Genomic DNA, 24,502 nt, shown 5'->3' on the forward strand with positions numbered 1-24,502 from the left:
GGTTGTGAAATTTTATCTAATTAAGAAGAAGAAAAAAAATTGTAAAACTCATTTCTGGTTCTTGGAATTTTGGATGATGTGTACCACTTTTTAGCGGGACAAAGTAGAGAGGTATATGAAAACATAGATGACATCCATCACATGAATTCGAGCCTTCTTAGAACCTCACAATCTATAATAATATCCACTTGCAAACACATACACACACTTCAGAATTTCAAACCAAACAAATTAAAAACCACCACAACACTAGAAGCTTATCCACAAGTGCTGAAAAACCTGAGTGCACTTTCCACAAACTATTGAGTAAAATTTTACACAAAGTAGCAACATGGCTTTGGAGAATTGTTTAAGAGTATCCACAGCCAGACCTCAGTGTCTTCCTCCATTGTTTCCAACTTCAAGGGAAAAGGTTGTTTTCTCAGCTCAAAGAGCAGGTTTCAAGAAATCTGTGCTGAACTCAACACTATCATTCCCATCTGGTGTTGCCTACAGAAAATCTCGTTTTATTTGCAATGCTCGTGAAGCTGTAAATGAAGGTACACTTTCCCAGTGGCGTATCCAGGACCCTGGGCCAGGGGTGCAAACAATTTAGCTTCATTTAATATTTATTTTATATATTTAACTATCATAAGTAATAAAATCATAAATTTTAATAAATATAATCAAATTTATTACATACATATCTTACAGATATTTCCATGGTGAATCGAGTATGGGGCGATGTAGAACGCGATAAGGTTGAACACATTAGAGGATTTTAAACAGATTTCAAAACGATGTCGAAAATGATCATTGTTGTGGTAGCGAATTTGTTATCAAAAGAGATAAACAGGGAGAAAAGCATGTATGAATTTTTGTATGACTAACTCATGAAATATTATGAAACTCAAACCAATCAACTAGTTAATAACAGGTAACTAGCAGAATCCATATGTTAAATGTTAAATTAAATTTTAAATTTGAAACGAAATTAGTTTATATTTGATTTAATTTAAAATTTGATTCAAATTTTAAATTAAGAAGGATTAAATTGCGTTAAAAAATCTAAACAAAGTAAATTTAGAAGAAAAAATTACACCGATAGATAATATTTATCATGAGTATACTAAAATATATGATGAATGTATATAAAATATTTGTCCAATTCATATATGGATGGTGTATAATGACATAAAGGATTTGCATATGAAAATTACACCTTGTGAACTGTTTTTCTTGAAAAGTTGTGAAGACATAGATAGTATAGCATCAAAAACTGCATCTGAATATTTTGTTAAGAGTCTTTTGCATATGACCTGAAAATTAGTGTTTATAACCTGAAAACATTTTTCCTCTTACAAGTTGGTTTTATAATTGAGTTAGATCAAGTTCAAATGTTAACATGATATAGGAGCTTATTTAAGATATTTTTGGCCACTCAAGTCACGCTTGAGATGTTCACTCTTGTGTGTGCCAAGAATCGCACATTGGATGAGATGTGGTTTGAAAATGAGGTCATAAATGAAAAGACATTTCTCATCTTACAATTTGGTTTTGTAAGATTGAGTTAGCTTTCAACTGAAATCTTAAGATAGTTTGTGGCTAGAGATACACCTTATCTTCACATTATAATTGAACTTAATTTCCACAGCTAGGTGACTTAGGAAGAATTCCTAAACAGGTTAAAACTTAATGTTCAATGAGGAATGTATTATAGTGCTTATTTGTAGCTGAGTATTTGCTTGAATAAGGTAGCAGATAGAATATTCAATACCATCTTGGAAGTGATGACTAAACATGCTTGCTTCTTGGTTTCCTTGTACTGTATTCTGAATTTTATTTTCTCATTGAGGGAATACAAAATATAATTGAGAGAATACAAAATATTATGGAATGATTGCAACTTAAAAAGATAGCTAACCAACAAAATTAAAAATCATGTCATGGCATCTCATGTATCAGATTACACATCAAAAAATCTGGAGCAAGATGCATTATAAAGCATAATTCCAACTATAGCATAAATCTGGCACATCATAGAGTATAGAAAATAAATCTACACATATCATTGAGACTATACACAATTTAACTGAATAATTGAGCCTATACACAACTTAACTGAATCATTGAGCCTATACACTATTTAACAGCATCATGGGCCTATACACTCTTATACCGCTATAGCGTAGCGGAATTTGGACACACCGCTAATGTTTTGCAATACGCAATTTAGTATACAATGTTGTCACATTGCTGCTATTGAAACGGCAAAATTTATTAAGCCAAACTAGTGAAAGAATCACAAAAGCTTGGACCACAGAGATCCATACAAAGGTGTCGGAAATATGCGGAACACCTAACAATGTAGGAACACCAAAATCCTTATATATGCGGAACCTCTACCCAAAAATCAAAAGGCCTAAAGCGGCACTGGCATAACCCAACAACAACAAAGATAGCACAGAAAAACCAAAACACCCAAACCTGCACAGAAAGGCAGTAACTACAGCAGCACCAATAAAACACCCAGGCACACACCAAACCGGCAACAGGCAAGCAAAAAAAAAACCCTGCAGACAACAGAACCTCCACCGCACACAGCAGGACAGATTTTATGCTATAATCTAACATCAACTTGCCTAACATCATGACTAAAGAGGGGTAAATAGTTACAGCTACTGACTAGTAAATCATGTTTCAAACTTCTTGCACTAACTAAACTAGGATCCATTTCTTAAAATCAAGTAAGCACACTAATAACAATTAGATATCAATAAGGTAGAAACACAGTTTTTTAAGATAGCAAAAAAATTACAAACACTACAACTAGCAGGTAAAACTATCAAGGATTCATAAACTGATTCCCTGCCACACCAATACAAACAGAAACAAACTGGCAGAAAATACACAGAAATATGGAGAATGAGATAGCTTCATTATTGCAAAAGTGAAAGCCAAGGGCTGATACAATGTGAACCATAGCTGTAAACCTAACTTCCCAAAAATAAACACACATAAGCTGTAAACTGTAAACCTGAAAAATAGTAGCATCAGAAGCCAAAATCCTAGGAAGATCTCAAGACCAAAAAGACAGCAGAGCACAAACCAATAGCAGCAGAAACAAGTCACTGAACTTATAATCAACTAAACCTAAGAAATATTTCTTTTATCTTGATATTCAGCAAACATATTCATCGCATAAGCGTCACGAAATGTTGTCCATTCTTCAGTCACTTGAACGCTTTCGACTTCATCTACACCATTAGTCGCTACTCTTTGCGTTTGTTGGTTGGTTAACTCTTCATCAACAGCAGATAAAAGCTCCAAGTCTTGATCCTTTAAAATTTCATCACTTTGTTTTTCTTCTATTATAAAATTGTGCAACACGAAACAAGCATTAATAATTCTAATTTGTGTTTTGATATCAAAAAAAGGAGTTCTTAGTATACTCCATCTTTTCTTCAATACCCCAAATGCTCCAATTGCATTCTAAAAACATAAAAAAAAAAAAAAAAAAAAAATTAAAGCAACAATAACTACTTAAAATGACTTATAAGTTGTCAAACAAATTTCAAACTTACCTCAAACCATTTCCATTTATTTGCCTCTGGACCCTCTAGATTATAGTCATGAAACTTCAAATATTCCCGGCTCACTTTCATAACAGCTCGAAGGACATTATTGAATTGCCTGCTTATGGTTTCTTTGGATCTACAGTAACTAAAGTGCACTACTCTATATTTTGTAGGAACGTTTCTTGTCCTTACCAATTGCCCTTTCTCTTTTAAAATCTTACAAAGCTTAAAAAATGTCCTCTTACTAACTCTTAACTGTTCAATACAATAAGCTTCTGTTCCTCTATATAAACGATTTAGAAAATTGCGCCTTTCCAATTCTAAATTTTGAGCCGGTTCCTTAACAAAATATGTGTCATAATACCAAGTCATTGCACCTAAAAGCATAGTAACAACACTAACAACAATGAACGTTGTTTCCTCAAGCTCTCTCATCTCTTTTACGTTTTCTTGAAGCTGTCGAATCATTGACTATACTAGTGTCCATTTCTGTTTGAAATCTAAACACAAGAAAATATGACTTGAAATTTGATAGAAAAAACTTTCAATATGATACTAGCCTATCAAAAAACAAGAGCAGTATCTACTCATTAACAAAAAGTCAATCAAACACAAACCACAAGCTTATTCCGAGAACCAATTACTCCCTCTATCTCTATCTCTATTTTCTATTTACTATATGCTTATTCTCAGACCAAAAATGCTTTCCTCGTAAAATGCTCACAAACTATCCTTTTTCAATAGACAAATCCAATAGAAAGAACAGATTAGATTATTTAGAGTTTACATTCCAAGTTCAAAACATCTACACGCAGTTGGCATTTTGAAGGTCAATCATAACACTTAATCCACAGACATATCAACTAACCAAAGCGGCGAGGAGAGAGAAAACTGTCACGGAGAGGAGAGACAGCAAACGGCGGCGACGGCGAGGAGAGAGAAGCACCACCGCAGAAGGAGAGAGAGACACGGTGAAGGTGATGTGAAGCTTGCGAGAGAAAACTGAGAAAGGTGAAAAACGCGTGAGAAAGAGAGAAACGCGTGTGTGGTGAAGATGAGAGAATTGTGAAATTTTTGTATTTTAGGTGTTATTTTAAATCCTTCAAATTTTGCTAAAGAGAAATTCTTATTTAAATGCTTTGAATTTTACAAATGACTTAAATATTTTCCCAAACAGTGGAATTTGGGTCAAGTCAATTTAAATCCTCCAAAAAAATTACATTCCCTCATTAAAATACTCTATCCAAACACACTCTAAATACTATGTTTAGAAAATTATTCGTTTTTTTCTTTCCTTTGTCACTACTATAAATAAAGCTCACTGACACATACTCAACTTACTCATCTAGCAAAGCAAACAAACGTACGGTTAACTATGTCGAACACTGCTGGTCAGGTCATCAAGTGCAGAGGTACCATCTCCTCCTTTTTTTCATTTTGTTTCTATTTTTGGAATTTGGGTTTTTAAGTTTCTTTATCAATTATTTTATTTTATTTGCACACTGTATTTTTATGATTGCCACATACATACAACAACTTAATGAATCCCTTGATTGTGTTTTGGAACCAGCTGCGGTTGCATGGGAGGCGGGGAAGCCACTGGTGATGGAAGAAGTAGAGGTGGCGCCACCACAAGCCGGTGAAGTCCGTCTCAAGATACTCTTCACCTCCCTTTGTCACACTGATGTTTACTTCTGGGAAGCTAAGGTATGTTATTAATTAACCACACGCACATTTTCTGTCTATTTGTCTATGAGAAAAGTTATTCTGTGTATTTTTTTACAGTGTCCTAGAAGTTGTCACATTTTGATTGTTTAAATATCATTCATGTTTGTCTCTTCACATTATCGTGAATAAATATTCATAGGTTTACTAGGACCTAATTACAAAATTACTACCAAGCATAAAATTTCAGAGAACTGTTTAAAACCACTCAAATTGTTCAGGGGAGTACAGTGTAATTAGACCAAATTCATATAAAGAATTTGCTCTACTAATGTAGTCTGTTTTGATTATATAACACTAACAAAAAAGTTAATTTATGTAAACTTCTTCTCGGGTTTAATTTTAGTTAGAACATATTAGCTTGTTGGTTTTTGCTTTTGAATTTTTAAAAGGTTTTGATGTTTTGTTGTGCATTGCAAAAGTTTATATGGTTTTCTTGTTTTCCCCTGTTGCAGGGTCAGACTCCATTGTTTCCTAGAATATTTGGTCATGAAGCTGGAGGGTATGCTTCTCATATAGTAGTGTTTTTGATCAAATCTTTTGATTATCTAATTTGTTATATGATGTGAATGAGTTTTATTGATAATTGTTGGCACAATGTTGATCAGGATTGTGGAGAGTGTAGGTGAGGGTGTGACTAATCTGAAACCAGGGGATCATGCCCTGCCAGTGTTCACAGGGGAGTGTGGGGAATGCCCACATTGTAAGTCAGAGGAGAGCAACATGTGCGATCTTCTTAGGATCAACACGGACAGGGGCGTTATGATCAATGACAATCAGTCAAGATTCTCTATTAAGGGACAACCCATTCATCATTTCGTCGGTACATCTACATTCAGCGAGTACACTGTGGTTCATGCCGGATGTGTTGCAAAGATCAACCCTGATGCACCACTTGACAAAGTTTGTATTCTCAGCTGTGGAATATGCACAGGTATAGGAGATTCCGATGTTTAGATATTAATATATGTTTCTAGGCTGAGTCTATGTTTTCCTAATTCAATTTGCTTCCATGCTTCTATAGGTCTTGGTGCTACCATCAATGTTGCTAAACCAAAACCCGGTTCATCTGTTGCTATCTTTGGACTTGGAGCTGTTGGCCTTGCGGTATGTTACTCTTGTACCTTGAGTGTGTATACGCTTGTTTGTGTGTTTTGTGAATTGAAAATATTATCGGAAATGAAAAGAGCCAATATTAACTCCTACTCTTCTCTTTAAACCAAAATTTAGGCTGCTGAAGGGGCAAGGATGTCCGGTGCATCAAGAATCATTGGAGTTGATTTAGTTTCCAGCCGATTTGAATTAGGTACAATGCTTTCTTATTCCAACAAATTCTTGAAGATTCGTCAACATGAATTCAATGACTAATTATTTTATGGGTTTTTCTAACCTGTGCAAGATTGCACAGGATAAGGGGTGATTAATGCACCACTTTATGGGGTTTTTCAAATTTATTAATGAGTCTTTATTTTGAAAATTGATTTTTTTCCTTCTCTCCTCTATTAATGTATTTTTTTTGATCAAGAAAGAGAATAATGCACTCACTAGGTGTTGAACCCAGGTCACTGCAAAATGGAAACAAGACCTCTATTAACGTATAACACAATTAATTAGCTTTGCTTTTCTTAAAACAGTTTTTTTTTTCTCTCCTACTCTCCCTTATATTAAACAGCTATTTTCAACCTTAAACCACTTTGTCACTTCTTTTGCAAAAATTACTTACATTCCAATGTAGAAATAGTTGAACAGTTGGCTTATGCCAACAAAACCACCATCTAATGTACTTTTTTTGAAGGAACCATCTAATGTACTTTAACAGGTACCAAATTCAAAATTTCAGCGTTCAAAATCGTTCCAAGACTGCTAAAACATACCCAGACTTGAACATATAATATAGCGATCAAAACACAACTGCAACAACATGAAACCACACTTTTAGTCCTATTTTCTTGGTGTTTATGCTAAATCAGCAGAATCTGTTACATGTTCTCCCGAGTTCTACACGTCATAGTGAAGGGTATGCATACAAGGTTACTTGATATGCAAGTCATGTATAAGGCTATATATAGCCAAGTCATTGTGCAATAATAACAGAGAGTACTTTTGCCAACTTAACAAGTGGTATTAGGAGCTTAGAAGGGCCCTAATTTTCCTCTCACTTCAAAAGAAAAACACAGTTTTGTTTGAAGCGAGAGAGAGAGAGAGAGAGAGAGATAGAGAGAGAGAGAGAGAAACAAAGTTAGTTACGGTGGTTCAGAACTAGTTACGGTGGTTTTTCAAAACAGTTACGGTGGTTTCAACCTTCATTCATCTTCTACCTTTCTTACGACGAAATCTTCTTCGTTTCTTCAACCTGCAATACCAAAGTTTGATGGTTTCTACGATCATTGGTCCATGTTAATGGAAAACCTTCTTCGTTCCAAGGAGTATTGGAACCTGATTGAACATGGAGTCATAGTTGCACCTGCAAACGCAACACCGGAGCAGAGAAGACTTGCAGATGAAATCAAGCTTCGTGACCTGAAAGCGAAGAACTACCTCTTCCAATCCATAGACAAATTGATTATGGAGACTATTCTTGTTCGTGACACTGCAAAAGACATATGGGATTCCATGCGTAGGAAGTATCAAGGTTCAACAAAGGTAAAACGTGCTCAATTGCAAACTTTACGCAGAGAATTCGAAGTTCTTGCTATGAAAGAAGGTGAAACAGTGAATGAATATATCTCAAGAACTCTTGCAATTGCTAACCGTATGACTGCACATGGTGAAAGATTAGAGCAAACTGTGATCGTAGAGAAAGTGTTAAGATCCATGACCTCAAGATTCAATTACGTTGTGTGCTCAATTGAAGAATCAAACGATGATACAACACTCACCATTGATGAGTTGCAGAGGAGTCTTCTTGTTCATGAACAAAGAATGTAATCTAAGCTCGTTAAAGAGGAAGAACAAGCATTGAAGGTCTCTGGAAGAGGTAATGGGCGTGGAAGAGGTGCAAGAACTGGATCCAGAGGTCGTGGAAGAGGAAGACAAGGGAAAGAATATGTTGAATGCTTCAAGTGTCACAAACTGGGTCATTATCAGAGTGAATGTCCAAGTTGGGGAGAAAATGTTGCAAATTATGCAGCATTTGATGATAGTGAAGAAATGCTTCTCATGGCACAACATCAGAATCCAGTTCAGGCCAAAGATGAGGTATGGTTCTTGGACTTAGGTTGTAGTAATCATATGGTAGGGTCTAAAGACTGGTTGTTTGATTTTGATGATAGCTTTAGATCCTCAGTGAAGTTAGGAAATGATTCAAAGATGCATGTTATGGGAAAGGGTAACCTGAAATTATTCATTGGAGGAATTGTCAGGTGATATCAGATGTGCATTATTTGCCAGGGTTGAGTAATAATCTTCTAAGTATAGGTCAGCTTCAACAAAAGAATCTCACTGTAGTCGTGATTTTCAGATATCAAACCATTGTTTGGTTTTGAATCGTATCTTTGAACTCTTTACTTTTATTCGTGGGAGGGGAAAAAGTGAGAAAAACCCTTATGAGATTAAAGGTCCGGGGGTTGGTTTCGCGGAGGGAAGGTACAAAATGAAAGGATCATGGTAAATATAAAGAGGAGCGCACATGCAATCAACAGGGGGTATAAAAAAGATGAGACAGCAAAAAACAACACAAAACCTAAAAATACTTCTCTCTCTAAGTTAAACTTAGAGAGAGAAGCTCTCCCTTCTCACTACATAAACAGTTCGCCGGAGAAGAAATAAAGAGGACGGCCGGAGCTCCTCCGGTGCGATGGTTGGCCGGAGCGCCGCCGCACCAGAGTAATTTTTTTATTTTTTCGAAAAAACTTTTTATGTTAAAATGCTCCTCTTCTTCCTCTATACTCAAAACTCAATCTATTTTTCAAAGAAAACTCAAGGATCCTACTAGATCTACAATTTTTGAAAACGAAAATAATTCCTAGATCTAGCAAGAATCAAAATACAAAATGAACAAACACAAGTGTCTACCTCTTTCTCTTGGTTTCTGGCTCGATTTGTTGAACCTTAAGCTTTGAACCGATTTGTTGTTGTTGTTGTGGTGTGTTGGGCGAGAGTGACTCGGATCTGAAACCTTGGTGATGGATTCAGGTTGTAGTGTGGTTGTTGTAGGTTCGGATTTCAAAAAAAAGATGTTGTTCTTGAGGTTTATGAGGAAACCGAATTTCTGTTATGGTGGAGTTGAGAATTCGAAATTGGAACCTATTTGTTGTGTTTGAGTTTTTTTATGAATCTGGAAAATTGTTCTTCAATGTTCTTGAGGTTTATGAGGAAACCGAATTTCTGTTATGGTGGAGTTGAGAATTCGAAATTGGAACCTAATTGTTGTGTTTGAGTTTTTTTTTATGAATCTTGAAAATTGTTCTTCAATGTTCTTGAGAAACTTTGATGATCTTGGGTGTTTGATCTGGAAATTGATGAAAGAGAAAGGGTTTTAGGGTTTGTAAGAAAATGGGGCGGCTGCAAATGATTGGGTGAATAGTGACCTCCCCTCTCCAATGATTAGGAGTCTATTCATAGTAAAAACTAGGGTTGAGCTGAAGCTAAGAAAAAAGACTAGAATGCCCTCAAAGAGGGATCCCACGCTTGGGACAGGTGGCTTGTAAGAAACTTGGACAAAAAGTTTTAAAAGAGGACCAATGAATAAAGGACACTTGGACAGGACTACTAAAGACATGTTGGACATTAAAAAGAAATAACAATTAACTAATAATAAAACGAAAATTAATAATAAAATACAAAGATAATAAAAAAGGAAATAAAATAAAATGTAACAAGATATAAAAAGACTAAAAATTTAATAAATAATAAAGAAAATAAAACAAAGTAATAAAACACTTAAAACTGTCCCTTTCGGTAACCAAAATGAGGTATCTCTCTGCCGAAATTTCGTCTTAGACGATGAAATTACCCGACTTTTAAAATACGAACAAAAAGTTTTAAATGGTCAAAATTTGGGGTATGACACTCACCATTGTGTTTCAGAAAGACTCCTGTAAAGTGTTCCATGAAGAAAAGGGCTTAATAATGTCTACATAGATGTCCTCTAATAGAATGTACATCATATATGTACCTGTTATTGTTCCTATGTGTTTGAAGACATCAAGCATGAATGAAACTAAGTTGTGGCATGATAGATATGGACACTTGAGCTATAAAGGTCTGAATACATTAGTGAAGAAGGAAATGGTGAGAGATTTGCCTACACTGAAGAAAGAAACTGATGTGTGCTCTGATTGCATGATGGGGAAGCAACATAGAGAATCAATTCCTAAGAAAGCTAAGTGGAGAGCCTCAAAGAAGCTTGAGTTGATTCATAGTGATGTGTGTGGTCCTATCAATCCACAATCAAATGGTGGAAATAGGTGCTTTATTACATTCACATATGATTTTAGTAGAAAAACATGGGTTTACTTTCTGCATGATAAAGCCAGTTTTTTTGAAGTGTTTAAGAAGTTTAAAGCATCTGTTGAGGGTGAATCTGGATGTAAAATTCAATGTTTAAGAACTGATAGAGGAGGAGAGTTTACTTCCAATGAGTTTAATAACTTCTGCAGCAATCAAGGCATCAAGAGACAGCTAACATCTGCTTACACACCTCAGCAAAATGGTGTCTCAGAGAGAAAGAACAGGACACTGATGAATATAGTGAGATGTTTTCTTAATGGAAGAAGTGTTCCTAAAATGTTTTGGCCTGAAGCAGTCAAATGGGCAACCTATGTGATGAACAGAAGTCCAACTCTATCAGTCAAAAACATTACTCCAAAAGAGGCATGAAGTGATATCAAACCCATAGTAAAACACTTTAGAGTGTTTGGTTGCTTAGCATTTGTTCATGTTCCAGATGTGAATAGAAAGAAACTGGATAGCAGAATCACAAAATGTGTCTTACTTGGTGTCAGTGAAGAATCCAAAGCCTATAAACTCTATGATCCAGCTTCAAAGAGAATCATTGTTAGTAAAGATGTGGTATTTGAAGAATCAAAGGGTTGGGATTGGGATGAGAAAACCACAACTGGAATGATAGAAATGGAAAGCAGCTATGAAAATGGTGATGATAGCAATAATGAAGTCACTGTTGATGAAGAAAATGTGAATGATACAGAGGAACATGTCAACAGTGAATCATCAAACAATGACAGCACATATGAGGAAGATTCTGAAGCTGAAAATAATAATCAACCAGATAACAGAAGAGCAAGAAATAAGCCAAGATATCTGCATGATTATGTCACTGGTCAAGAGCTAGATGAAGAAATAGAACAACATAATCTAGCTGTGTTTAGCACCAATAGTGACCCTGTCACTTATGAAGAAGCTGTAAAGCATGAAGAATGGAGAAATGCAATGGATCAAGAGATTGAATCCATTGAGAGGAATAATACATGGGATCTCACTAGCTTACCTTCTGGAGCCAAGAAAATTGGTGTGAAATGGGTTTATAAAGCCAAACTGAAGGAGAAAGGGAAGGTAGAAAAGTATAAAGCAAGACTGGTAGCTAAAGGGTACTCTCAACAGTATGGAATAGACTATAATGAAGTTTTTGCACCAGTTGCAAGGTGGGACACAATAAGAAGCATCTTATCAATTGCTGCTTGCAAGTTGGAATGTATATCAAGTAGATGTGAAGAGTGCTTTCTTGCATGGTGAGCTAACTGAGAATGTGTATATAAAGCAGCCTGCAGGGTATCAAAGAGAAGGAAATGACAAAGTATACAAGTTGAAGAAGGCATTATATGGCTTGAAACAAGCTCCAAGAGCTTGGTATAGTAAGATTAAGGCCTATTTCTGTCAAGAAAAGTTTGATAAGTGTCCTCATGAGCATACTCTATTTGTGAAGCATGTTAAAGGGAAAACACTGATTGTCAGCTTATATGTAGATGATTTGATCTACACTGGAAACTGTGAAGAGTTATTTGAGGAGTTTAAATGCTCTATGAAGAAGAATTTTGCTATGACAGATCTGGGAAAGATTAAATACTTCCTTGGAGTAGAAGTAACTCAGAGTCCAAAAGGTATATTCATACATCAACAGAAATATGCAAGAGAAATTTTGTCTAAGTTTGGCATGGAAGACTGTAATTTGGTATGCAATCCAATTGTGCCAGGAAGCAAGCTTACAAAAAATGAAGGAGGAAAATGTGTTGATGTAACCAACTTTAAGCAAATAATAAGGAGCTTAATGTATCTTCTTGCACCAAGACCTGCTCTAGCTTACTCATTGTGTTTAATAGCTAGATTTATGGAAAAACCAACTGAGATGCATCAAGCAGCTGTGAAACGTATTCTTAGGTATCTGAAAGGTACTATCAATCTTGGAATATTGTATGAAAAGGAGAAGATGAACTACAGACTTGAAGGATGGACTGATTCAGATTATGCTGGGGACTTAGATGACAGAAAGAGTACCTCAGGCTATGTGTTTAAGCTGAGAACTGGAGCTTTGTCTTGGTCATCCAAAAAGCAACCTATTGTTACCTTATCTACTACTGAAGCTGAGTTTGTAGCAGCCTCATCATGTGCCTGTCAAGCTATATGGCTGAGAAGAATTCTTCATCATCTTGGTCAGACATAGGAAGAATGCACAAAACTTTTCTGTGACAACAGATCATCCATCAAGCTCTCCAAAAATCCAATTATGCATGGAAGGTGCAAACACATGGATGTCAGATTTCACTTCTTGAGGGATCTCACAAAGGATGGAGTAGTTGAATTGGTTCACTGCAAAACTGAAGATCAAATTGCAGACATATTCACCAAGCCTTTGAAGTTAGACAGCTTCTGCAAATTGCAAGCAAAACTTGGAATATGTGAATTTGACAGTCTAGATTGGTAATGTGTATGACCGAATTGTATTTTTCTGTTGTTTCTCTTTTGTCTATCTTTAATCTGTAGTTTTTCTAGTAAAATTCAGATTAGGGGAGTGTATTGAAGGGTATGCATACAAGGTTACTTGATATGCTAGTCATGTATAAGGCTATATATAGCCAAGTCATTGTGCAATAATAACAGCGAGTATTTTTGCCAACTTAACACATAGTAGGTGTGCATTCCTTATTTTTTGTTGTTCAGAAAAAGTGGGGATGGCATCTATTTTACTCAATTTTTTAGCTGCTTTTTTACCTTATGCCACTCTCCATGTTTCTATGCCATAACCAGTATCATAGGATAGGCCACTGATTTTGTTTTTTTGTTCGGGGTGAGGTAGAGAGAAAACCTAATTCTTATATGTAGATTAACATGATAGACAAAAGGTGAGTCCATTTGTTTATTATCATTATCTCCCTGGTTGCTCTGCTTAATTTGATGAAGCACTGTGTTGATTATAAGGATGCTTTCGTTGAAAAGCATGAGTCATTTCTTCCATCTGTCGTGAACAAAAAACTATAACGATAGCCTCCTACATTCCTTGGCTAATTGCACACGCAAACATGGCAAGCAAAGCAAAGCATGGTTGTGGTTAGATATAGGAGAGAGAAGGGAAAAAAAAGGAGTTTTTAAGAAAACGTAGGCTATTAATTGTGTTATAGTTAACAGAGGAGAGAAGGAAAAAAGAAACAATTTTCATGAAAAACACTAGTTAATAATATTTTGAGAAACCCACAAAGTGGTGCATTAATCACCCCTTATCCTGTGCAATCTTGCACAAGTTAGAAAAACCCTTATTTTATTGATGGCATCTCTTATTCTTTTCCTGTTGGCAGCTAAGAAGTTTGGGGTAAATGAGTTCGTAAACCCGAAAGATCATAACAAACCTGTTCAACAAGTTAGTTCATTGACAATTTAGTACATGGTAGTTTATTATATTTCTGTTTTCAGTTTGGAATTTTAAAGTATGATTCTATGAATTTTAATGTTGTTGGTGTGCAGGTAATTGCTGAAATGACTAATGGAGGGGTGGATCGTGCTGTTGAATGTACTGGGAGCGTCCAGGCTATGATCTCAGCTTTCGAATGTGTCCATGATGTATGCAAAACAAAATTCATTTGTTCTTACTTGTTGCTAAAGAAACAATAAAGATTACTGAGGCTAAAGCTGAACCGTTATTTGTTTTTCTTAGGGTTGGGGTGTTGCTGTACTTGTTGGAGTGCCAAACAAAGATGATGCATTTCAAACACATCCTATGAATTTGTTGAATGAAAGGACTCTTAAGGGTACCTTTTATGGAAACTACAAACCCCGCACCGATCTTCCTAATGTTGTAGAAAAGTACATGAAAGGGGTAAGTTTATATACATCGAATCGTGCACTGTTAAGGAGGATTAATTACTATTGTAGAATGATATGTTATCTGTGTTGCTCATATGATATTACTGTGATATTACAGGAACTGGAACTTGAGAAATTCATCACTCACACAATTCCATTTTCAGAGATTAACAAAGCTTTTGATTACATGCTGAAAGGGGAGTGCATCAGATGTATCATCCGAATGGAGGAGTAAAACAATGATGTAATAACTAATAATCCCTACTAGGGGACTCATTTCTCTCTTTGGTTGTTGAAAAAATAAATTTCATAAATAATTCCTTTTGGATTATTGAGTTTGTGAGAATTTGTGAAGTTTGCGTGTAAAGAATTGTGCTGTTCGGATTCTCTAATACAAGATAAGCTAGATTTTGATTTTGTTGACTTTTTATTGTTTGGTATTTTAAGTAATTTTACTCTTTGAAGGAAAAAGGGTAAACAGACGGTCCAAACAAAACCCTAAGAAGAAACCATACTACCCTCAAAGATGATATACTATCAGAAAAATGAACAAAAGGGTGAAATCTAGAGCCAAACTGTAAGGAGTTTACAAAATTATGCAGATGCTAACAAAGTAATTTTCTTCAATATTATTTTGTCGTCTTTTCACCAATTCTCTATTCATAAATGCTAAACATAACATAAATTAGGGTCCGTTTGTTATAGCTTTTTCAAAATAGATTTTTGTAGTGTATTATGTTTTTGTTATAATTTTTTTAACAGAGAAATTTTCAAGGAAAGCTTCAAATGAAAAATCCGTTTGAATAACTTATCTTAAAATGTCATTTTAAGTATTTTATCATTTGTTAAAAAAAATTGGGTACTAAATTTTGAAAAAATCTAAAAAAAAAAAGCTATTTCAAATAGCTTTTCATAAAAATCATTTTTGAAAAAATATGTATTTTTTACTATGTAAAATCTCGAACAATGAATATTTAAGTTAGTGAATGTCAAAATCTCTTTTTTAACTTATAATAAATAAGTTTGAAATAACTTCTATTTTTAGAAATACAAAATAAAATCCATTTTCTTAGAATCTAAAACAAACGGGCCCTTAGTCTATTTGGCTTACTGCTTACGAACCACACATGATTCATAACCTATGAAGCCCGGATACTCCAAAATGGTGCCGTGCCCGTGTCGGATACGTATCGGATACCGATACTCCGCGGATACTCAGGATACCCGTATCCACGGAGTATCGGAATTATTTATTTTAATTTAAAATATATATTTTATCGGATACTTATAAGATACTCGACAGATACACAGATACTTATAAGATACTTCCTAGAGACGTATCCTAGAAAAAAAATGAATGGTAAAAAAATGAGACTGTTGTGAAAATTCAATGGATATGTATATAATTCAATTTAAGATATGAATCACTATAATTGTTTTTCCATTAACCAATTAAAAATTATGTTTTTGGTGATGAAAGTAACAAGAGAGAGGAAATTCAATCAATCAATATTAAACAAACTTTGTTTTGAGTTCTTCTATTGATACATTTGTTGATATCCTAACATATGAATGAAAATAGAATATGATTTATACGAAAACTTTACATTTTTTATTTTGATTACATGTATTATTTTTTGTAAATTGTGACTTTTATGATTATATAGTATCGAAGAGTAATCAATGTTTTTTTTAAGTATTTTACATGCATATAAATTTTAGAATAAATATCTTGTTAACGTATCTTAGCCGTATCGTATCCCAAATTTTAAAAATTTTGCGTATCCGCGTACCCGTATCGTATCGTACCCGTATCCTACTACGTATCCGAGCTTCATAGTTCATAACCATAAGATTCCTTAACCATGTATATCAATTCACATTGGCCTCAACTACTTGTTCTCTATTTATTTTACAGCATCATCATACACACTTCATGCACATCGTTGAACAATTAGTCGTCATATTTTTCTATTATTATATAATTTTATTTTGTATTAATTTACTCTAAAGAGTACAGGGTAACCAAACACTAGGGCAGGGAGAGATTATAAAATAGTTTTTGAACAAGGAGATTATAAAATAGTACATACTCATACTCATTAGTTTTTATTTCTGCCATTCCCCCATCACATTTCGCTCCCACCCAGCTGAACTTCCGAAAATACCCCTGCGTTAGTTAACTAACGCAAATGTGAAAAAAACTTGACTTAGATTTTACACATGCGTGACTTAAGTCATGCTGCGTGAGTTAACTCACGTTGAAATTAACACCTGCGTGAATTAACTCACACAGGTTTTGTTTTTGCAATTTTCAATTCTGCATGCATTTGGACCTTTGGCGCACTTTGGATATACTAAAAAGTTTAGAATATTCCTGGCCCATTTATTTTGCTCTTTTTCTGTTGGTGATGTAAATGGTTTTGTCTGATAGTAATTATTGAAGGACATAATTTGGTGATAAGGATTTTTACCGCATCCAAAGCACCTCTGCTGCATGCTTGTAATTCCTCACCTCTCCTGCATGCTATCCATGATCTATTTTATTGTATAAATTTCTTTGTAAATAGTGAAAAGGAAAAACGAATAATTATCATGCACTTGGCCTTCTAGACATTTAGGTCCCACCTATTAAAGATTCAAGCATGCAGAGAATTGAAAATTGCAAAAACAAAATCTGCGTGAGTTAACTCACGAAAGTGTTAATTCCTGCGTGAGTTAACTCACGCAGCGTGACTTAAGTCACGCACGTGTAAAAATTAAGTCTTTTACACATGCGTGACTTAAGTCACGCAGGGGCATTTTCGGCAAGGCTGCAGTGTGCGAGCGAAAAGTGCAGGGGGAGAGCAGAAATCTTAGTTTTTTCATAGTACTTCTTTATTGAAGATTCGACTAAGCTTGGACTTCATCTTTTTGACCAGCTCATCGGCACGCTCCTGTAGCCTCCTAATATTGGATGCAAGTCCACACAAGAGCTCCAGTGCACGTTTTTCCTCGCTAGTCAATCCCTCTGACTTCTCCAATCTCGACCGTCCAATCAAGAACTCTAACCTATCAATGTAGTCAATAACCATGTACACACCAATACATTGTGCCAATGCGGAGAAATGACTGAAGATGTATGTGTCCCGACAATCATTCATCAACTGTCCGTGAATCTTTATGTTGTTACTTACTATCATTTTTGCTATCGTGTATGTGAGGTCCACTTCTCGAAGCTTCTCAACGATTCTCTCGTATGCAATCTCATGGCGTTTCTCGTGCGTAGCGATTGTGCCGCATATGCGTGCAAGCACTAGATCAACCCTCTCGATAGCCACTCGAGCCAAACTGTTGTCCAACACAAAAAGGCTCGTTTTTGGAAGGATGTTCACACAAATGTCAGATATGGGTTGTTTTCTACGAAAAATAGTTGGGTGACATTGTATTTTGGTGACATTGATGACTTTAGTGTATTTAATTGATAGATGAATGATTAAAATAAACTATTTTGATGAAAGAGAATGAGAGTGGGTGACAAAGTCATCAAAGTCACTAAATTCAAAGTGAAATCCGTTTTCTACTCCTACATTCTACAACCACAAACAATCATTTAATTTAATAATTTAATAAATATGTATCTCAGTATAAAATTATGTTTGTAGACATAGTTTTTCATAACAAAAATATAATTTATCTAATATATTATTAACAAAAAGATAGAATTTATAAAAGATAACTGCCTTTGTCCTTAAATTTAATTTTTTTTTGAAAAATAATCGTTCCTAAATAAGGTCTATTTCAAATTAACGCACACACACATTTCATTACTATCATTCATTTGTCTTAGGAGATGAAAAATCAAAATTGACGTAAAAGACAATTCAGTGATATTCATATGCAAAATGTACACTTTAACCACATCGCCAACTTTTTAACATATGTGAAAAATCCCAAAAAACATTTAAGAAGGGATGGATATAGTATTTATTAATATGCATGTAACCATTCTTTTAGACTTTAACAAGAGGAGATGGTAAATCCTTCAAAAAAAAAAAAAAAAAAGAGGAGATGGTAGTAGAACATGTAACCAAACAATTATTTAAAAGAAATTGAATAATCGTTTCTGTGAACATAATTCAGTTGGTAGAGGCATTGTAATATGTAGTGGTCGGAGTTCAAACTTTAATTTTTTTACTTATTGACTTTAAAAGGTAAATTTCTAGCAATTAGATTACTCAACCAAAAACATATGAAAAATAAAACATCAATTTAGTCTCTAAAATATTACAATCTCTTCGATTTATTCTTTAAAATATATGAAAATAATAGGCATCCCATATGAAACTCGTCAATTTATTCTGAACAATCAAGTTTTTTCATATTTTTTACAACCCAATCCATGTGAAAAAACATGCCCGATGGGTCATGCCAATGTACCAAGCTCATTTGAACAGCTCTAAAACAAACCACTTAGAAAAGAAACTTGAGAAAAACGACGGACTCACACTTATATGTAAAAAAGATATACATGTATAAAAGTAAAATAAAATCAAATGGGAAAATTAAAATAAAATATGTAAAAAAATCACCTTAATCATATCAATGATATAATTAGAAAACATAGATAAATTATACATCATATTTTCTTTTATGATAACTATATATCATTTCTAAAATATTTACATTATTTTAAAACAAAAATATTTTTTTAACAATAAAACAATCAAAATTTATGTACGGATCAAGAGTATAAGAATAAGAAGGGAAAAGAAAAGGAATAAATCAATTAGATAAAAGAAAGTCGAAAACCAGCTTATGTCGGTAGCTTGATGGCAAAGTCAAAGCCCAAAGGCGCCGCTGGTTGGAAATAAAACAACAGCAACAGCGGTATCCCACAAAACCAAAGTGGTAGTATTTTAATGTTGTTAAAAAAAATTAAAGTACTATACTATGTTTGGAAATAGAAAATCATTCATTTTTTTATATTCCCACTAGTGCCAGTACTATGCACCTATAAATAAAGGTCACTGACACGTAGTTACTTCCACAGACAACACAACACGAGTAACATTGCAAAGCAACAAACAACTTACTCATCCATTCGATTCCATTCTAAATTTTCTGTTCATTCATCATTTTCTTTTAACCATGTCCAACACTGCTGGTCAGATCATCAAGTGTAGAGGTACCATCTATTTTTTCTCAAATTCTGTTTTGATCTTGTTTTCTAGCTTTTGCTTTTTCAGGATCCTTCCATTTAGATTGTTATTTTTTTTATTAATCATTTCATTTTATTTTATTTGCCAACTATAAATTAATTTTAAGTGCTACATACATACTACCTATGAAGCACTAACATACTTCAGATTAGGCGTGTCTATGACACCTGACGCATATGATTTCATTGAATTATGTGATTTTCGAAAATTATTATCAATGTCGGTGTGTCCATGTTGTGTCCGGTGTGTATCCGTGCTTCATATCATACTACTTACTAACTGAATCCCTTGATTGTGTTTTGGAACCAGCTGCGGTTGCATGGGAGGCGGGGAAGCCACTGGTGATGGAAGAAGTAGAGGTGGCGCCACCACAAGCCGGTGAAGTCCGTCTCAAGATACTCTTCACCTCCCTTTGTCACACTGATGTTTACTTCTGGGAAGCTAAGGTATGCTTTGATTACATAACACGGCGGGTGCTTAGTTTTCTTACACAAAAGTTAATTTATGTATAATTCTTCTTAGGTTTAATTTTAGTTACAAAATATTGGCATACTAGTTTTTGGTTCTGTTTGTTTTCTTCAAGGTTTTGATGTTCTGTTTTGCATTGCAGTGATTTAATATGGTTTTCTTATATTCCTTTGTTTCAGGGTCAGACTCCATTGTTTCCTCGTATATTTGGTCATGAAGCTGGAGGGTATGACTCTCTTCTGAACATTGAAAGTTGAATCACATATTATAAATCTTTCTCTTATATATTGTTGATTAAATCTGTTTAGCTATCTAATTTGTTATGAAATGTGAATGAATGTTATTGATAATTGTGGGTCTAATGTCGATCAGGATTGCGGAGAGCGTAGGTGAGGGTGTGACAGATCTAAAACCAGGGGATCATGCCCTGCCTGTATTCACAGGGGAGTGTGGGGACTGTCCACATTGTAAGTCAGAGGAGAGCAACATGTGTGATCTTCTTAGGATCAACACGGACAGGGGCGTTATGATCAATGACAATCAGTCAAGATTCTCTATTAAGGGACAGCCGATTCACCATTTCGTCGGTACATCTACATTCAGCGAGTACACTGTGGTTCATGCCGGATGTGTTGCAAAAATCAACCCTGATGCACCTCTTGACAAAGTTTGTATTCTCAGCTGTGGAATATGCACAGGTATAGTAGATTCCAATGTTTAGATATTAATATATGTTTCTTGGCCGAGTCTATGTTTTCCTAATTCAATTTGCTTCCATGCTTCTATAGGTCTTGGTGCTACTATCAATGTTGCTAAACCAAAACCCGGTTCATCTGTTGCTATCTTTGGACTTGGAGCTGTTGGCCTTGCGGTATGTTACTCTTGTACCTTGAGTGTGTATGCGCATGTTTGTGTGTGTTGTAAATTGCAATTATTATCGGAAATGAAAAGAGCCATTATTAACTCCTGCTCTTCTTTTTAAACCAAAATTTAGGCTGCTGAAGGGGCAAGGATGTCTGGTGCATCAAGAATCATTGGAGTTGATTTAGTTTCCAGCCGATATGAATTAGGTACAATGCTTTTCTTATTCCACCAAATGCTTTAAGATTGAAGTTAACACAAATTCAATGACTGTTTCTTTTATTGATGACATCTCTTATTTTTTTTCTTGTTGGCAGCTAAGAAGTTTGGGGTAAATGAGTTCGTAAACCCGAAAGATCATGACAAACCTGTTCAACAAGTTAGTTCAACCACGATTTCTATGCATTTTCTGTTGTGAATTTGAAGTATGATTCTATGGATTAAAATGATGTTTGATTTTTATACGAGGAGATTGAGATGTGAACATTGGTTTGCAGGTAATTGCTGAAATGACCAACGGAGGTGTGGATCGTGCTGTTGAATGTACCGGTAGCATCCAGGCTATGATCTCCGCATTCGAATGTGTCCACGATGTATGTTAAACAAAATTCACTTCCTCTTGCTTGTTGCTAAAAAGAAATTATAAACCTTACTTAAGCTAAGCTGAACCTTGACTTTTTGTTTTTCTAAGGGTTGGGGTGTTGCTGTACTTGTTGGAGTGCCAAACAAAGACGATGCATTTCAAACACATCCTATGAATTTGTTGAATGAAAGGACTCTTAAGGGTACATTTTATGGAAACTACAAACCCCGCACTGATCTTCCTAAGGTTGTAGAAAAGTACATGAAAGGGGTAAGTTTATATACATCGAATCGTGCACAGTTACGGAAGATTAATTAATATTGCAGAATGATATGTTATTTGTATTGCTAATATGATATTACTGTGATATTACAGGAACTGGAACTGGAGAAATTCATTACTCACACAATTCCATTTTCAGAGATTAACAAAGCTTTTGATTACATGCTGAAAGGGGAGTCCATCAGATGTATCATACGAATGGGGGAGTAAAACTCTAAAACACCGTTGAAATATGCCATACTAGTGTGGACTGAGTTATCTTTCTAGTTGTTTTTATATAAATAATTTTCATAAATAATCCCTTTTGGATTATTGAGTTTGTGAGAATTTGTGAAATTTGCATGTAAAGAATTATGCTGCTGGGATTGTCTAATGAAAGTTAAGCTAGATTTTGATTTTGTTGTTGTGGTATTTCAAGTGATTTCCATATATTGAAGGAAAATGGCTATACAGTCCAATTTTCTTCAATATTATTTTTTGTTGTTTCCTCCACCAATTCTGTCTAGAACATAAATTAATTTTCTTCAATTTTCTAAAAAAGATGGCACATAAATTAGTTTATTTAGGGCACTCTAAAAGATTACGAATGATTCATGATGAATTCTGTCTAGCTAGATCTTTCCTATGGCTAACAACATGCGACCACACTCAATAGGGCTGAGGGATATGGTCGTAGTATTTTATATACATACTATCAAGTATCTTGAGCATAACATCCCTCCATTGCAATAGGCTTCAACAGGAATCAAACTCAATTAGGAATCCTTAACCATGTGTGTTTACAGCATCATAACACACACTCAATGCATATTGTTGAACCATCAGTCGTCATATTTTTCTCTAAAATAATTTTATTTTATTTTTGTAATAATATACGCTAAAGAGTACAAGATAACCAAACACTAGGGTAGGGAGAGATTATAAAATACATAGTCATTAGTTTTCTTTATGGAAGATCCAACTAAACTCGGACTTCATCTTCCGCACGCTCCTCTGGGCTCATAATCTCCGGTGTAAGTCTGCACACGAGCTTCTGTGCACGTTTTCCCTCGCTCGTCAAACCCTCTAGCTTCTCCAATCTCCACCGTCCAATCAAGAACTCCAAGCTCTCAATGTTGTCATTAACCGTGTACACGCCGATACATTGTGCCATTGCGGAGAAATGACTCAAGAGGTATGTATGGGTCTTGACCATCTTGCATCAAGTGTCCGAGCATCGTTATGTTATTTTTTTTTAATAGCAAATATAACTTTTATTGAATAAAAGACGATAGAAGCGCAAAGGGGATAAAGTACAATGAGTACTCACTCCTCCTTAAATGAACTTTTATGGCTGCCATCGTCTCTGTGGGGTCCACCTCTAGATGCTTCCTCTCGTATGCAATTTCACGGCGCTTCTCATCCGCAGCACAATTGTGCCGCATATGCGTGCAAGCATCGGATCACCCCTTTGATTAGCCACTCGAGCCATACTACTGCCCAACATCAAAGTGACTCGCTAGTGTGTTTATATGCAGGGTCCCTTTAGTTTGGACCAGTGTATGTTTTGGTCCAACTTGGACCAGTTAAATGACCTGGTATTGCAGGTTGTGTTCAGGTTACCTCATACCATACACCCTATTGTCATAATACACAGTAGTAACCCTTGTCCCCAAATAATTTGCAAAGTTATCACTATTAATCAATTACAATTTTTCTTGATCCAACCTTGCTTTCACTCTCAGCTTTACCCATAAACCTTGTTGATTTGTTCAACTCCAGAAACCTCATAGATTCTTTCCATTACCTCAAACTTAAAACTAATCAATCTACAAAATTATGAGTTTCTCAATACTCCAAATCAATGGAAGCATGTAACATCTCCGCCACTTCTTCGTTTTTCATGTCCACCATCACCGGAGATTGAAGCGATTCCGATGATAAACACCAGAGTTTGACTCGCAATGAATGAATGCAGAGAAGGGGATCTAATTTGTGTTATGTGTTAACGATTACAAATATATTAAGCTGTTCTAAAAATGAAATTAAGCTGCACAAATATATTTAAGCTGTTCGTGTCCAAGAATATATTTTAGCTGCACGAAAACAAGAATACACAGAATTAAAAACAAACTTATCTTTTTTTTTTTTTCAAGAAAAGAATCTTTAAACCATGTAAATGTTTTAAGCTGCACAAATGTTAGAATTTTCAGAAAATGACAATGATAATGTTATGACCCAGCCCAATTATGGTACATTTTATAGATCCATTATAGACCCGGTCCAGAAACCGTTTTTCACAAAATGACCAAAACGCTATTGTGCAACCTGTCTTGCACTAGGTTTGGATACCCTTAACTTATAGATCAGGTACTAGACTTTGAATCACAACCATCTATATTAAATATTATTATATCAAAGGTCAGATTTCAACTGGTCCAAGTTGAACCCCAACTTTTATCGGTCTAAATTAAAAGAAACCTTATATGCATGCTATGTGTGTAAAATGTGTCACCATGCTAGCTCCAATCACGTATAAAAAGATGCTCCACGACCACATTGATATTCATATATACCTTTGGAAGCATAATCAT

The 24,502-nt window shown here is 35.0% G+C and overlaps 2 protein-coding genes and 1 pseudogene across 3 annotated transcripts; 2 read left to right on the forward strand and 1 right to left on the reverse strand.

Moving 5' to 3' along the window:
• Positions 1 to 204: 204 nt before the first annotated feature.
• Positions 205 to 14,951, forward strand: LOC146941240 (alcohol dehydrogenase 1-like). Its single transcript, XM_085755006.1, has 11 exons — positions 205 to 539; positions 4,907 to 4,969; positions 5,128 to 5,264; positions 5,738 to 5,784; positions 5,891 to 6,216; positions 6,307 to 6,389; positions 6,513 to 6,588; positions 14,030 to 14,091; positions 14,196 to 14,291; positions 14,386 to 14,547; positions 14,653 to 14,951. Exons 1-11 carry the CDS (start codon positions 332 to 334, stop codon positions 14,767 to 14,769), a joined length of 1,377 nt encoding a protein of 458 aa, XP_085611132.1. The 5' UTR covers positions 205 to 331; the 3' UTR covers positions 14,770 to 14,951.
• LOC146941241 (uncharacterized) lies at positions 2,899 to 4,193 on the reverse strand (annotated as a pseudogene). The gene is made up of 2 exons (XR_015032298.1): positions 3,564 to 4,193; positions 2,899 to 3,471 (listed from the first exon to the last, which is right to left on the reverse strand). The product of XR_015032298.1 is annotated as an uncharacterized LOC146941241 (transcript).
• Positions 14,952 to 19,562: 4,611 nt separating the features above from the next.
• Positions 19,563 to 22,327, forward strand: LOC146941242 (alcohol dehydrogenase 1-like). The gene is made up of 10 exons (XM_085755007.1): positions 19,563 to 19,701; positions 20,045 to 20,181; positions 20,383 to 20,429; positions 20,576 to 20,901; positions 20,992 to 21,074; positions 21,198 to 21,273; positions 21,382 to 21,443; positions 21,562 to 21,657; positions 21,756 to 21,917; positions 22,023 to 22,327. The coding sequence occupies exons 1-10, from the start codon at positions 19,665 to 19,667 to the stop codon at positions 22,137 to 22,139; spliced, it is 1,143 nt and encodes a 380-aa protein (XP_085611133.1). The 5' UTR covers positions 19,563 to 19,664; the 3' UTR covers positions 22,140 to 22,327.
• The last annotated feature ends 2,175 nt before the right edge of the window (positions 22,328 to 24,502 follow it).

The sequence above is a fragment of the Medicago sativa genome, chromosome 3, assembly GCF_051527215.1.
Source record: "Medicago sativa cultivar Bolivia chromosome 3, Bolivia_mono, whole genome shotgun sequence".
In the NCBI taxonomy this organism is placed as follows: Eukaryota; Viridiplantae; Streptophyta; class Magnoliopsida; order Fabales; family Fabaceae; genus Medicago; species Medicago sativa.